We start from the raw sequence: 14,248 nt of genomic DNA, 5'->3' as shown, positions 1-14,248 counted from the left end.
TTACCTCACCCATTTTGCCTGGGGAATTCAAGTCCTGTAAGGCCTGATGTTCTGTATGGGGCAAATGCATCCATGACAGTACTTAAATGCTGCTGCTGTTGATTATTAATTATTCATCATTATTATTAATATTACCCTAGCATAGATTTAACAGTCATTGCAGAATTGGAGAGTGTTCCATGGCTTACCTGGATATAGGGAAGATTGGTTAGACTTTTAAACAAAGAATAAAACCTGCACTCAGTGATTTCTCTGACTATGCAGGAATGGTTAAATCTCACACACTTCAGGCTGTCTCTCCCATCACCTCCCTCCTTTTCCTCCATCTCCATGTTAATTTTCACCCTTCCTTTCATAAAACCCCCAACACACACACACGCTCTGAGAGAAAACCCTCTGAATCATCTCTGCCCCTTCTTCCCCACTTCTTCCCTGTATCTGAGCCACCCTCCCCCCCCCCAGGGGTTTGCTCCCCTACCAGATGCCTGCTGGATCTGAGCAAGGTGTTGTGCCTTCTTGGTTGTTAATATGCTGGTGAGAGGAACGAGAACTATGTTATTAAGTGAGCAAATTCTGCAGGGCTGTGAGATCTGAGGCTATACAGGGTGAGTGTACAGTAAAAGCAGCAGCTCTGGAACTCACAGACACGTGGGAGTGAGGAGGGGCCACTTGTGCAGGGGAATCACTTTCCTTCCCTACTCCAGCATTTTCACTGAGTTCTCTCTCAAACAACTGACTCAGGAGCTGGTGTCAGCAGAGCCCATGCCTTCCCCAGGAGCCGGTTCCAGCCACTGCAGAAAGTCCTCCCTGGGCTGAGCACATAGGAGGTTTAATGAAGGTCTCTACCCAACACAGACCCCACTGGGGAGCAGCAGCTGCTCAGTCCTGGCTCCAGATCACCATGGAGGGAGCCGGAGAAATGATCTGGGATACTCAATCCTTGACTCCTGATCAGAGGAAAAAAGCAAGGTAAGAAAGAGAGAGCTAGAGAAATATCCCTTCTCCTTCGAGTAACCATGCATGCACACACTCCACTTTAGGTGCACGTGCACCCAATGCACTTGAATCTGAGACTTTTGCCAGCAGTAACACTGGGTGATATCTGCCCCTCATCCCTCGTGCCCAGCTGGGGCATAAAAGGCGCATGTCCACCACCTCCCTCTCAGTTCCTTCTCACCGTTCTTGGAGAGAATCGGAGCTCCCTATAGCTTTGCTAATGGTGAGCCAGGCTTACAGTCTTAATTCTGTAAATAGTTCTATAGTGGTGTTAGTTTAATTAGTTCTCAGTATTAGTATAGTTTAGCTATAGACTTTAGCGTAAGTCCTGTGGATTTATTATGAAACATTTCTCGGGTTTTAAACACATGCAGGACTCTGTTCCCTGTCACGAACAGGCAAACAAGCTGTTTGATCTACCTAGGGGAAGGGCATGTGAGGGATTTGCACTTCCTTCCCCTTAGAACAAAAAAGCACAGGGACTACCAATGGAAAGCCCACTTAACGAAGGAGGCCATGCTTCCTTCGTGTCCACTGTTGGAACCGGATCAGAGTATGCTGAATCCATGAGTAGTGGGCCCCCTGCTTGCCCAATCTCTATTTAGAAAAGCTGGACGAGCACAAGTCCATGGGGCCAGATGCGCTGCATCTGAGAGTGCTAAAGGAGTTGGTGGATGTGATTGCAGAGCCATTGGCCATTATCTTTGAAAACTCATGGCGATCGGGGGAGGTCCCGGATGACTGGAAAAAGGCTAATGTAGTGCCCATTTTTAAAAAAGGGAAGAAGGAGGATCCTGGGAACTACAGGCTAATCAGCCTCACCTCAGTCCCTGGAAAAATCATGGAGCATGTCCTCAAGGAATCAATTCTGAAGCACTTCAAGGAAAGGAAAGTGATCAGGAACAGTCAGCATGGATTCACCAAGGGAAAGTCATGCCTGACTAATCTAATTTCCTTCTATGATGAGATAACTGTCTCTGTGGATGAGGGGAAAGCAGTGAACGTGTTGATCCTTGACTTTAGCAAAGCTTTTGACATGGTCTCCCACAGTATTCTTGCCAGCAAGTTAAAGAAGTATGGGCTGGATGAATGGACTATAAGGTGAATAGAAAGCTGCCTAGATTGTCGGGCTCAACGGGTAGTGATCAATGGCTCCATATCTAGTTGGCAGCCGGTAACAAGCTGGTCCTGCTTTGAGCAGGGGGTTGGACTAGATGACCTCCTGAGGTCCCTTCCAACCCTGATATTCTATGATTCTATGAAATACAAATTGGGTGAGAAACAGCGTTCCTCCTCCTCTCCCCCAACCTCCTCTAAGCACTCGAATTAATTTCATTAATGAAAACACTATCAGGAATAAATCAGACATCAAAACTAATTAAGATGAAGAAGGTTAGTGGACAGCAGCAGCAGAGCATATGCCCGGAAGAGAAGATGTTCTAGTATGACTGGAAGATAGCTAATGTAATGCCAATATTTAAAAAGTGCTCTAGAGGTGATCCCGGCAATTACAGACCGGTAAGTCTAACGTCAGTACCGGGCAAATTAGTTGAAACAGTAGTAAAGAATAAAATTGTCAGACACATAGAAGAACATAAATTGTTGGGCAAAAGTCAACATGGTTTCTGTAAAGGGAAATCATGTCTTACTAATCTATTAGAGTTCTTTGAAGGGGTCAACAAACATGTGGACAAGGGGGATCCAGTGGACATAGTGTACTTAGATTTCCAGAAAGCCTTTGACAAGGTCCCTCTCCAAAGGCTCTTATGTAAATTAAGTTGTCATGGGATAAGAGGGAAGATCCTTTCATGGATTGAGAACTGGTTAAAAGACAGGGAACAAAGGGTAGGAATAAATGGTAAATTTTCAGAATGGAGAGGGGTAACTAGTGGTGTTCCCCAAGAGTCAGTCCTAGAATCAATCCTATTCAACTTATTCATAAATGATCTGGAGAAAGGGGTAAACAGTGAGGTGGCAAAGTTTGCAGATGATACTAAACGGCTCAAGATAGTTAAGACCAAAGCAGACTGTGAAGAACTTCAAAAAGATCTCATAAAACTAAGTGATTGGGCAACAAAATGTCAAATGAAATTTAATGCGGATAAATGTAAAGTAATGCACATTGGAAAAAATAACCCCAACTATACATACAATATGATGGGGGCTAATGTAGCTACAACTAATCAGGAGAAAGATCTTGGAGTCATTGTGGATAGTTCTCTGAAGACCGTCCACGCACTGTGCAGCGGCAGTCAAAAAAGCAAATGGGATCTTAGGAATCATTAAAAAAGGGATAGAGAATAAGACGGAGAATATCTTATTGCCCTTATATAAATCTATGGTATGCCCACATCTTGAATACTGGGTACAGATGTAGTCCCCTTATCTCAAAAAAGATATACTGGCATTAGAAAAGGTTCAGAAAAAGGACACTAAAATGTTTAGGGGTTTGGAATGGGTCCCATATGAGGAGAGATTAAAGAGGCTAGGACTTTTCAGCTTGGAAAAGAGGAGACTAAGGGGGGATATGATAGAGGTATATAAAACCATGAGTGGTGTGAAGAAAGTGAATAAGGAAAAGTTATATCCTTGTTCCCATAATATAAGAACTAGGGGCCACCAAATGAAATTAATGGGCAGCAGGTTTAAAACAAATAAAAGTAAGTTTTTCTTCACACAGCGCACAATCAACCTGTGGAACTCCTTGCCTGAGGAGGTTGTGAAGGCTAGGACTATAACAGGGTTTAAAAGAGAACTAGATAAATTCATGGAGTTTAAGTCCATCAATGGCTATTAGCCAGGATGGGTAAGGAATGGTGTCCCTAGCCTCTATTTGTCAGAGGGTGGAAATGGATGGCAGGAGAGAGATCACTTGATCATTACCTGTTAGGTTCACTCCCTCTGGGGCACCTGGCATTGGCAACTGTCGATAGACAGGATACTGGGCTGAATGGACCTTTGGCAGAACAAGGAGTAATGGTCTCAAGTTGCAGTGGGGGAGGTTTAAGTTGGACGTTAGGAAAAACTTTTTCACTAGGAGGGTGGTGAAGCACTGGAATGGGTTACCTAGGGAGGTGGTGGAATCTCCTTCCTTTGAGGTTTTCAAGGTCATGCTTGACAAAGTCCTGGCTGGGATGATTTAGTTGGGGATTGGTCCTGCTTTGAGCAGGGGGTTGGACTAGATGACCTCCTGAGGTCCCTTCCAACCTTGATATCCTATGATTCTATGAGTATGGCCATTCTTATGTAATGTTCTTCTTGAGAAGTAATAATCAAATCCCATTGCAGCATGGGAAACTTATCTTAGCCTCTTGCTGTGCTCTGTTCCAGGAAATAATTTCATTGTCTGCTTTAATAAGGCTGTTGTGTGCCTCATGAGAGGGCCACTCCAGCCTTGCCAGGCTTTCTGAGATCTGTGGCAAATGGCAGTGGTTTTATTCCTTTTGCCTAGCCCTCATTGGCACAAGGCTCTCTCACGTGTGGATTCTCTGATGCCGAATAAAGGCTGAGTTGTCACTGAAGCTTTTCCCACACTCGGGGCACTTATACGGTTTCTCTCCTGTGTGGATTCGCTGATGTTTAATAAAGGTTGATCGATCAGTGAAGCTTTTCCCACAGTCATTGCATTTATAGGGCCGCTCTCCCGTGTGGATTCTTTGGTGGATAATGAGGTCTGAGCTCCGACCAAAGCTTTTCCTGCAATCGGGGCATTTGTAGGGCTTCTCTCCTGTGTGGATTCTCCGGTGTTTAGTGAGCGTTGAGCTGTCACAGAAGCTTTTCCCGCATTCGGGGCATTTATAGGGCTTCTGTCCTGTGTGGGTTCTCTGATGTTTAATAAGATGCGAGCTGTCACTGAAGCCTTTCCCACAGTCATTGCAATTGTAGGGTTTCTCGCTGGTGTGGATTCTCTGATGTTGCATAAGGTGCGAGCTCTGAATGAAGCTTTTCCCACAGTCGGTACATTTATAACGTTTCTCTCCTGTGTGGAGTCTCCAATGTTTAGTAAAGGATGAGTTCGACCTGTATATTTTTCCACAGATGTGGCACGTGTGAGGTTTTGCTCCCATATTGATTCTCTGCTGAATTGTGGTATCAATGGATTCCGTGAAATCTCCCCCAACAGGAGTGGATTTACCTTTCATTTTCCTTGGCTGGTTTCTCTGCTGTCTCTCTGGCCTGCTCTGACTCTCACAGGTGTCTCTCCTCCCAGATCTCTGGGAAATGTTCCTGTTCGATAGTCCTGATACCGTCCCATGTGGTTCTACCTGCTCAGGACCTTCCTGCTGAGGAGTCTCCTCCTGGCTCTCGCTCACCGTCCCATCACCTGCTGGGACAGAGAGAATCCAGACAGGAGTCACTCCCTGTGCCGGGGGACAGGGAACCTCAGAAAGGGGAACAGGAAAGTGGGAAACCAAAGTTACCTGGGGGGAGGGATAGCTCAGTGGTTTGAGCATTGGCCTGCTAAACCCAGGATTGTGAGTTCAATCCTTGAGGGGGCCATTTAGGGATCTGGGGCAAAAATTGGGGATTGGTCCTGCTTTGAGCAGGGGGTTGGACTAGATGACCTCCTAACCTCCCTTCCAACCCTGGTAGAAATATCAGGAGCTGAATCCCCAAACCCTTCCCCAGAGGAAAGAGAAAAGGAGGCGAGTTCTGTCTCCACATCCCATCCAAACACTCAGGGGGAAAGAGCTACAGGCAGGTGTCCATCAGGGTGGGTGGGCAGCAATAAGTGACATCTGCCAAGAGGATATGACACCTGCTGGGGGACATCCTGTCTCGGGCAAGATGAGCTAGAAGCTGGGGAGCTCACAAGCCCTTTGTGGGAATCCCAGCTGTTCCTTTCACTCAAAGATAGTATTGGAGTCCGTTTCACCAAATCCTCACCTGTGTCAGTGCCGCTCAGGCTGCCCCTTTCCTCAGAGCCTTGGAGAACTGGGACCCATGCTTGCTCCATCAGGAAGATCACATCAGGTTTGGGAATGGAAAATCCTGTGCTGGGGGGAAAATGGTGAAAATAAGTCTCACTGTTAGGGAATACTTGCTACAAAAATATTTCATGTTTTTAAACCCAGACCATTTCTAAATCACAGTTTCTGGACACTCTCCTACTGTGGAAACTGAACTTTTAACAGCTCTGTTGGGAAAATAATACAGCCAAACATTCATCACTGAAGAATTATACACAGCAACACACTATTATACTAAAGTGAGATATTTTAAATTCAGTTGGTCCAGATAACTTGCACCAAGTTTAACATTTTCAGAAGCACCTACAGCTAAAGTCTACACTAGGAGCGCTTTACCAACATAGGAATGCTGGTCTGCTAGACCAATGATTCTCTACCTTTCCAGAGTACTGTATCCCTTTCAGGAGTCTGATTTGTCTTGTATACCCCCAAGTTTCACTTCACTTAAATTGATCTTTTCCGTCAAGTGTTTGGATTTAAATGGATATTAGAGCAATAAACCAATACAAATAGGTTTGAAGTGTGTGAATAAAAATTACCTCCCCTCTTGGACAAGAACATAGGGCCACATTTTTTAAGATATGTAGGTGCCGAGTGAGATTTTCAAAACCCTAAGAAAGGGAAATCATTATTCATCATAATAATAATGCCTAGCTTTTGTCTAGCACTTTTCATCAGTAGATGTCAAAGTACTTTTTAAAAGGAAGGCAGGGTCATTATCCCGATTTTACAGATGAGGAAACTGAGGCACAGAGCAGTGAAGTGACTTGTCCAAGGTTACCTGGCAGGCAAGTGGCAGAGGTCGGAGCAGAACCCAAGAGCATTAGTTCACTAATTTCAATGCTAGGTTTTTCTCAGGTTTACTTTTACCTTGGACAGTACTTCTCAAATCAGGATAGTTATTAATCAACAAGTTTATTAATTCACCAAGACTCTCATAGGAATGTAGCCAACTGTTTTATACATTAAGCTTGGATATCAGATATTCCAGGCATGTCCTGAATGCAAAATACTGCACGCGGGGTCACATGCCCTCTAGATTTGCTGTTTGGCTTCTACTGAACATGCTCACATGGACTGAGCATGCTCAGTAACAGTGCTGAAGTCAGCTGCCCTCACTCTGCCTCCACACTATCCGCAGGCAGGGGCTGTCTCTGGGGCTTGTCTTCTTGGAGTGTTGGGGGTGATAGTCTGCGCTACCTCGATTTAGTGCAGATGGAAAAGGCCTGTGCACCTATGGTGCAAACCCATAAAACATTCTAACTGCCTATTTGGTGCAAATTCTGGAATCCTCTTTCAAAGTGTACTAAGTTGGATGTGAATTGAATTAGTGCAGGCTATTGTTTGTGTGCATGCCATACTGCTGTGCGCTACTTTGGAAGCCCCTCCAGATGCATGGAGGCCAAGCACTTATACCATAGAACAATACAAATCTCCAAGATCTCTGATTACATTATCTCATATCACTTATCTATTCTTCAGAATTTCTAATACGTTTATCACACTGTAATTCTCCATGGAGTAAGGATGCCTTTTTTCTTAAGGCACTTTTAAGGATGTGATCCCTGCTATTTATAGTGTTTGGCTTGAAAGGGACTAGTTTAAAAGTGAGGCACTGTTAAAAAAAAAAGGCAAATGTAATTCTGGGATAGGTCAGGGAAGCTAATGATCCATCCAGCAGAGCAAATTCAGTGATGAATCCTGGTCACGTGCCACCTGAGGCACTTTGCACATACATTATGAAGAAACAGGAGTGTTGTATATAAGACACAGGAGGTAACTGTTCCACTCTACTCAACACTGGAAAAGCCTCAGAAGGAGTACTGTGTCCAGTTTTGAGCACCACGCTGTAAGAACAACGTGAACAAACTGGAGAGGAACACAAATGATAGAGTTTAGAAAACCTGATCTCTGAATGAAGATTGAAAGAACCGGGCATGTTTCGTCTAGAGAAGAGAAGGCTGAGGAGGGGACATGATAACAGCTTTCAAATATTTAAAAGGCTGTTATAAAGAGGACAATGATCAATATCCAGCAAGGGCAGGATAAGAAAGAATCGGCTTAGTCTGCAGTGATGGAGATTGAGGTTAGATATTATAAAAACCTTTCTAACTATGAGGCGAGTTAAGCACTGGAACAGGCTACCTAGGGAGCCTGTGGAATCTCCATCATTGGAGGGTTTTAAGAACAGGTTAGACAAACACCTGTCAGGGATGGTCTAGGGTATACCTAATCCTGCCTCAGCCTAGGTGGGCTGGACTAGTTGACCTAATGAGATCCTTTCTAGCCCTGCATTTCTATGACTCTGTGAAAATATCAAAAGCAGTTACTTAAAGTTATTGTTTGAGGCTCTCTGAGGCCAATTTACTTGGACTCACAAAGAAGAAACACGCATATAGCATTATTTAGTTAAAATCTAAAATATGGTTCCTTGAGGTCTCACCAAAAAGGCTGGAGACTCAATTTAGGGCTTGGCTACACTTGCGAGTTACAGCGCAATAAAGGAGCCCCAGGCACACTAGCTCACTCCCTGTCCACACTGGCAAGGCATGTAGAGCGCTCTGACTCCGCAGCTACAGCGCTGCTGGTACTCCACCTCGGCGAGTGGAATAACGTTTGCTGCGCCCCCGCTGGAGCACCGCGGCGCCAGTGTGGACGAGGTGTTGCATTACTGCGCTCTGATCAGCCTCCGGAAACATCCCATAATCCCCTTAAGTCAAGTGGCCACTCTTGTCATTGTTTTTGAATCGCTGCAGGAATGTGGATATGCCCTTTGAAAGCTCTGTTTCTGACAGCCGGCTGCTTATCTGCTCTGAGACAAAGCAAGCCATTAGTGTGGAATGCTGTGTGTGAGATAGAGAGGTGGGGGGGGGAAGGGGGAGAAAGGGGGTCTGCTGCTGTCTGAACTTACAAGACAGCATGCTGACATGCTCTCTCCCCCCACATACACACAACACACTCCCTGTCACACCCCACCCCACCCCACCCCCCATTTGAAAAGCACGTTGCGATCACTTGCATGCTGGGATAGCTGCCCACAATGCACCGCTCCCAATTCCACTGCAAGGGCCACAAATGTGGCCATGTCAGTGCGCTTGAAACTGTCAGTGTGGACAGACTGCAGCTCTTTCCCTACTGCGCTCTCCGAAGGCTGGTTTAACTCAAAGCACTCTACATCTGCAAGTGTAGCCATGCCCTAAGTAACTTTCAGTTGTTTATATTAAGAACACAGAGAGAAATTTAGTCTCTGAAATGAACTCTCAGCACTTCTTCTTAGTCCTGGAGGAGGGGACAGCCTACTTGTTGTGGCTGGTCTAAGTGACTGGTAGCACTTCTAAGTTCTGCAATTTCTTTGGTGGGTTTGGCAATCTCTTCTTGTTTCTGTATCCCTGAAGGAGGGGAGAGGCTGGTCTCATTTGATTTCATCTGCTATCCCTCTGGGGAATGTTGTAAACCTACTAGTTTGTCCAGTTCTCCACAGAATCTTTTACAAAAATTATTGTGGACTATAAGTCCAAAATTTCTACCATATGAAAAGAGGAGAAAAAAATATAAATGAATAAAGTAACTATTTGGTCCTTTTTTATTCATAAGAAAGAAGAAAAATAGCCATGAAACCTCCCCAATCAAGACAATTTTATAATGAACTGTTATGTTTGGAGAATGAACAAAATAAGTATGCCGCTATTTTGACCAAAAACAAATAGGTCTTTTAAAGTGGACACATACCAGGGGACAGGTAGAGGCAGTGCAGGACAGATAATTAAGGCTTCATTTTAGTCACAGGTATTTTTAGTAAAAGTCACAGACAGGTCATGGGCAGTAAACAAAAATTCATGGCCCATGATCTGTCCATGACTTTTACTAAAAATACCAGTGACTAAAACTTGGGGAGGGAAGGGGGGGCACTATGGGTGCTGGGGGAGGGTGGCCCAGGTGCTGCAGGGCAGCACGGGCAGTGGCACATGGCCTGGGACCACTGCTGGTGCTAGGGGGCATGGGTGGCACTGTGTGGCCCGGGACCCGCACTAGTGCTGCGGGGCGGGGATTGGCAGGGCCAGCAGGCTCCCTACCTGACTGCGCTTCCCTCACAGCAGCGGCAGAGTTTGGGTGATGGAGGGGGGCAGGGGGTTGGGGTACGGGATGGGGTGAAGTGGGCTCTGAGCGGCGGTTACCTGGGGGCTCCCCAGAAGCAGCGACATCCCCCTCGCTCAGCTGCTAGGCAGAGGTGTGGCCAGGCAGTTCTGAACGTTGCCTCTACCCAGAGCACTGGCTTCGCAGCTCCCATTGGCTGGGAACCCTAGTCTAGGGTTAGTCTGGGGTAGGTCTCTTCTGTTTCAGCTGTCTCACCTTGTGTCAAGGCTGATTTCCCACTCTGGCACTTCAAGTGCAGATGGTGGGGGGTCCGCAATTATTCTAAAAATTAATAGTGGCCACTCCAGGCTTGTATTAACCTCCCAAGGTTACAGCTTTTCCCTGACCTTGGATGGGAGATGCTGCCACCACCCAAATGCAAACCTCTTGGAACCCAGGAAGACGCACTTGGGAATTCCTTTCTGTGCGGTAACCTCAAGCCGTTTCACCCCCACTCCGGGGAAGAGCTGAGAAAGAAAACAAAGGAAATTAGCTGTTTCCCCCAGCTAATTAAACAACATATGCACAAACCTCTTAGGACACCAAAAATCCAATCCTGTTCTTAAAAAAGGTAAATTTTATTAAAAAAACAAATAGAAAGGAAATACACCTGGAACGTAGGCTTTTGCTAGATTTAAAAAACCCACTTACAAAAATTAAACATCAAGAATAACCTTCTTGAGGTCCAGCTTAAAGGTTACAAGCAAAACAAAAAACATTTGGGGTTAGCACAGAGGAGTCCACAAGCCAGTAAGAAATAAACAGAAATAAACCTAATCGCGTCTTTCTAAACATTCCTGATCTCCTTACATATCTGGCTTCTTAAATAAGTTGTTCTAGACATGAGCTGATGATTTTCATACCTGGCCTTCAGCTTCTCACAGCATAACTGCTCCCTGTTCCCCCCTTTCCCGGAGAACAACACACAGACAAAGGAAAGTTTTTCCCCCCATTTTAAAAAGTTCTAGCCCTCCCATTGGCTCTTTTGGTTAGGTGCCCACTCCTTTCCTTTTACCTGTGGGCTTGTTAACCCTTTACAGGTAAAGTAAGTAGAGAACAGCTCCAAGAGGGATTTTATAGCTAAGTGGCTAGGTGGGTGTCCATAAAAGGAAGCTACTCCGCCAATTCATTTATTACACGCCCCCCAAACCACAGATGGTGTTGGCCAGCCTGGTTTAGGTCAGGTCCACACGGGCTGTGATTTTTCCTGGAGGGTTAGGAAACAGAGTTAATAAGTTACATGCACCTCTAATTTCACTAATAATTATATGAAGAACTAAACAGTATTTTTTTTTACATTTCAAGGACTACAATGACTTAGAATGCAGGGACATTTTTACCTGGCTGATTCTGGGAAACCTTCCCAGGAGAGTGCATCAGCCACTTTGTTAGAGGCTCCTGAAATGAGTTGTATTTCAAAATCAAAGTTTTGAAGAGCTAAACTCCACTGAAGAAGTTTTTTGTTAGTTTCTTTGACTGTGTGAAGCCACTTCAGTGCAGCATGGTCAGCCCATAGGTGGAACCGCCATCCCCAAATGTATGGGAGTAGCTTCTCCAGAGCGTACACAATGGCGTAACATTCTTTTTCTGAGACTGACCAGTGGCTTTCCCTCTCAGAAAGTTTTTTGCTGAGAAACACAACAGGATGGAATTGTTGATCTTGTCCTTCCTGTGTTAAAACTGCTCCTACACAGACACTCAGACACATCTGTGGTTATGACGAACGGTTGGTCATAGTTCGGGGCCTTTAGTACAGGGTTAGTCGTAAGGGCTGGTTAAAGGCTTTCTGACACTGCTCACACCACTGAACTGCATTTGATTGTTTTTTCCTGGTTAGGTCTGTCAGTGGAGTGGCAATTTGGCTGTATTGTGGTATAAATCGTCTGTAATACCCGTCCAAGCCCAAGAAGAATTAGACCTGCTTCTTTGACTTAGGGACAGGCCAATATTGGATAGCATTTACTTTAGCCTGTAGAGGGTTGATAGTTCCTTGACCCACCTGGTGTCCAAGGAACATTACTCTGTTTAGGCCTATTGACACTTCTTGGCCTTAATGGTTAATCCTGCCTCCCTTATGCGCTGGAAGACAGTTTGGAGGTGTTCTGCCGATGAATCTGAGAATATGGCCACATCGTCAAGGTAGGCTACTGCAAATTCCCCAAATCCAGCCAGAAGATTATTTACCAGTCTCTGGAAGGTGGCAGGTGCATTTTGCAGTCCAAAAGGGAGCACATTAAATTCATACAACCCTACATGGGTAATGAAGGCTGACCTTTCCTTGGCGGATTCATCTAGCAGTACGTGCCAGTACCCCTTTGTGACAGGTTTCAGTTGGTCCACCGAGCTGCTGGAGGGCGGTGGGGAGCTACTGCCTCACTGACAGGCCTTGGTCACACCTTTCTGTCACTAGGGAATTAGCAGAGGGAGGTGTGCCTGCCAGAGTCAGTGGCGCGCCCCTCAGGCAGGGGGAGCGCCGGCAAGAGTCTGTAGCACGCCCCTCAGGCAGGGGGAGCGCCGGCAAGAGTCTGTGGCTCACGCTGGCCCGGGTTACTGCCTGGTTCCTCCAGTTCCTCTGGGTACTCGGCGGCTGGCAGTCCTGGTAGCCCCAGTCCTTCCTCCAGATCAGGTTTCTCCTGGCCCAGGGCCTTCCCTGGCTCGGCAGCAGGGTCTGGAGGGAACAGCCAGCAGCCTGTGTCTGTCTCCCTCCCTGGTGCTAATAGTGGGCTAAGGGCTTGGTCTGACCCCGCCCACTCAGGCTGAGAGAGTGGCTGTTTACCGTCTGGTTTGGAGGGAAGCCACCCTGGCTCCCTACACCCTTGGTTAAGTCTAAGGTGGAGATGAACTGGGCACGTCCCAGTTTTTCCAATAGCTCATCTGTGCGTGGCATTGGATAGTTGTCTGGGTGAGTTACAGCATTTAGCTTATGGTAGTCCACACAAAACTGGATTTCCCCATCTGGTTTGGGAACCAGAACCACTGGAGAGGCCCATGGACTCTCAGAGGGGCGGATTACACCCATCTGTAACATGTCCTTGATCTCCCGTTCTATTGCTGTTTTGGCTTGAGGAGCCATCCGGTAGGGTTGGGCTCTAATTGGGCGAGCATCACCTGTGTCAATGGAGTGGTACGCCCGTTCTGTCCGTCCTGGGATGGCTGAAAACATTGGCGTGAAGCTGGTGCACAGCTCCTGGATTTGCTGTTGCTGCTTATGCCCAAGGGTGATGGAAAGGCTCATCTCTTCAAAACCACCGTTGCTTTTCCCTTCATAGTAGACTCCTTCAGGCCACTCAGTGTCATCTCTCTCCTGGGCTGTAAACTGGAGAACCTTGATTTCTCGGGAATAAAAGGGCTTTAGAGAATTAACAAGGTATACTTTAGGTCAGGGGTCTCAAAGTCCCAGCCCGCGAGCCATCTGCGCCCCGAGAACGTCTCTCCAATTTCTCCACATCCTTTTTGTAGTGTGGAGAAAACTGGACACAGTACTCCAGATGAGGCCTCACCAATGTCGAATAGAGGGGAATGATCACGTCCCTCGATCTGCTGGCAATGCCCCTACTTATACATCCCAAAATGCCATTGGCCTTCTTGGCAACAAGGGCACACTGTTGACTCATATCCACTTCTCGTCCACTGTCACCCCTAGGTCCTTCTCTGCAGAACTGCTGCCTAGCCATTCGGTCCCTAGTCTGTAGCGGTGCATTGGATTCTTCTGTCCTAAGTGCAGGACTCTGCACTTGTCCTTGTTGAACCTCATCAGATTTCTTTTGGCCCAATCCTCCAATTTGTCTAGGTCCAGCGTATCTACCACTCCTCCCAGTTTAGTGTCATCTGCAAACTTGCTGAGGGTGCAATCCACACCATCCTCCAGATCATTAATGAAGATATTGAACAAAACCGGCCCCAGGACCGACCCTTGGGGCACTCTGCTAGATACCGGCTGCCAGCTAGACATGGAGCCATTGATCACTACCTGTTGAGCCCGACAATCTAGCCAACTTTCTACCCACCTTGTAGTGCATCCATCCAGCCCATACTTCTTTAATTTGCTGACAGGAATACTGTGGGAGACCTGTGTCAAAAGCTTTGCTAAAGTCGAGGAATAACATGTCCACTGCTTTCCCTTCATCAACAGAACCAGTTATCACACC

At 46.3% G+C, this 14,248-nt stretch overlaps 1 protein-coding gene across 1 annotated transcript in view; it reads right to left on the bottom strand.

The window, feature by feature from the left end:
• The window catches only part of LOC125621813 (uncharacterized), a 51,438-nt gene that overhangs the window by 27,661 nt on the left and 9,529 nt on the right, over positions 1–14,248 (bottom strand). The window contains exons 3-5 of the mRNA XM_075119713.1: positions 10,448–10,567; positions 5,884–5,993; positions 4,473–5,323 (exon numbers count right to left, since the gene is read on the bottom strand). Of these exons, the coding sequence (XP_074975814.1) occupies positions 4,473–5,323; positions 5,884–5,953 (921 nt within the window). The 5' untranslated portion in view covers positions 5,954–5,993; positions 10,448–10,567. The remainder of the gene's footprint in view (positions 1–4,472; positions 5,324–5,883; positions 5,994–10,447; positions 10,568–14,248) is intronic.

Source organism: Caretta caretta, chromosome 14, assembly GCF_965140235.1.
Source record: "Caretta caretta isolate rCarCar2 chromosome 14, rCarCar1.hap1, whole genome shotgun sequence".
Lineage (NCBI taxonomy): Eukaryota > Metazoa > Chordata > Testudines > Cheloniidae > Caretta > Caretta caretta.
The sequence above is the reverse complement of the archived record's forward strand: the minus strand, read 5'-3'. Positions and strand labels throughout refer to the sequence as shown.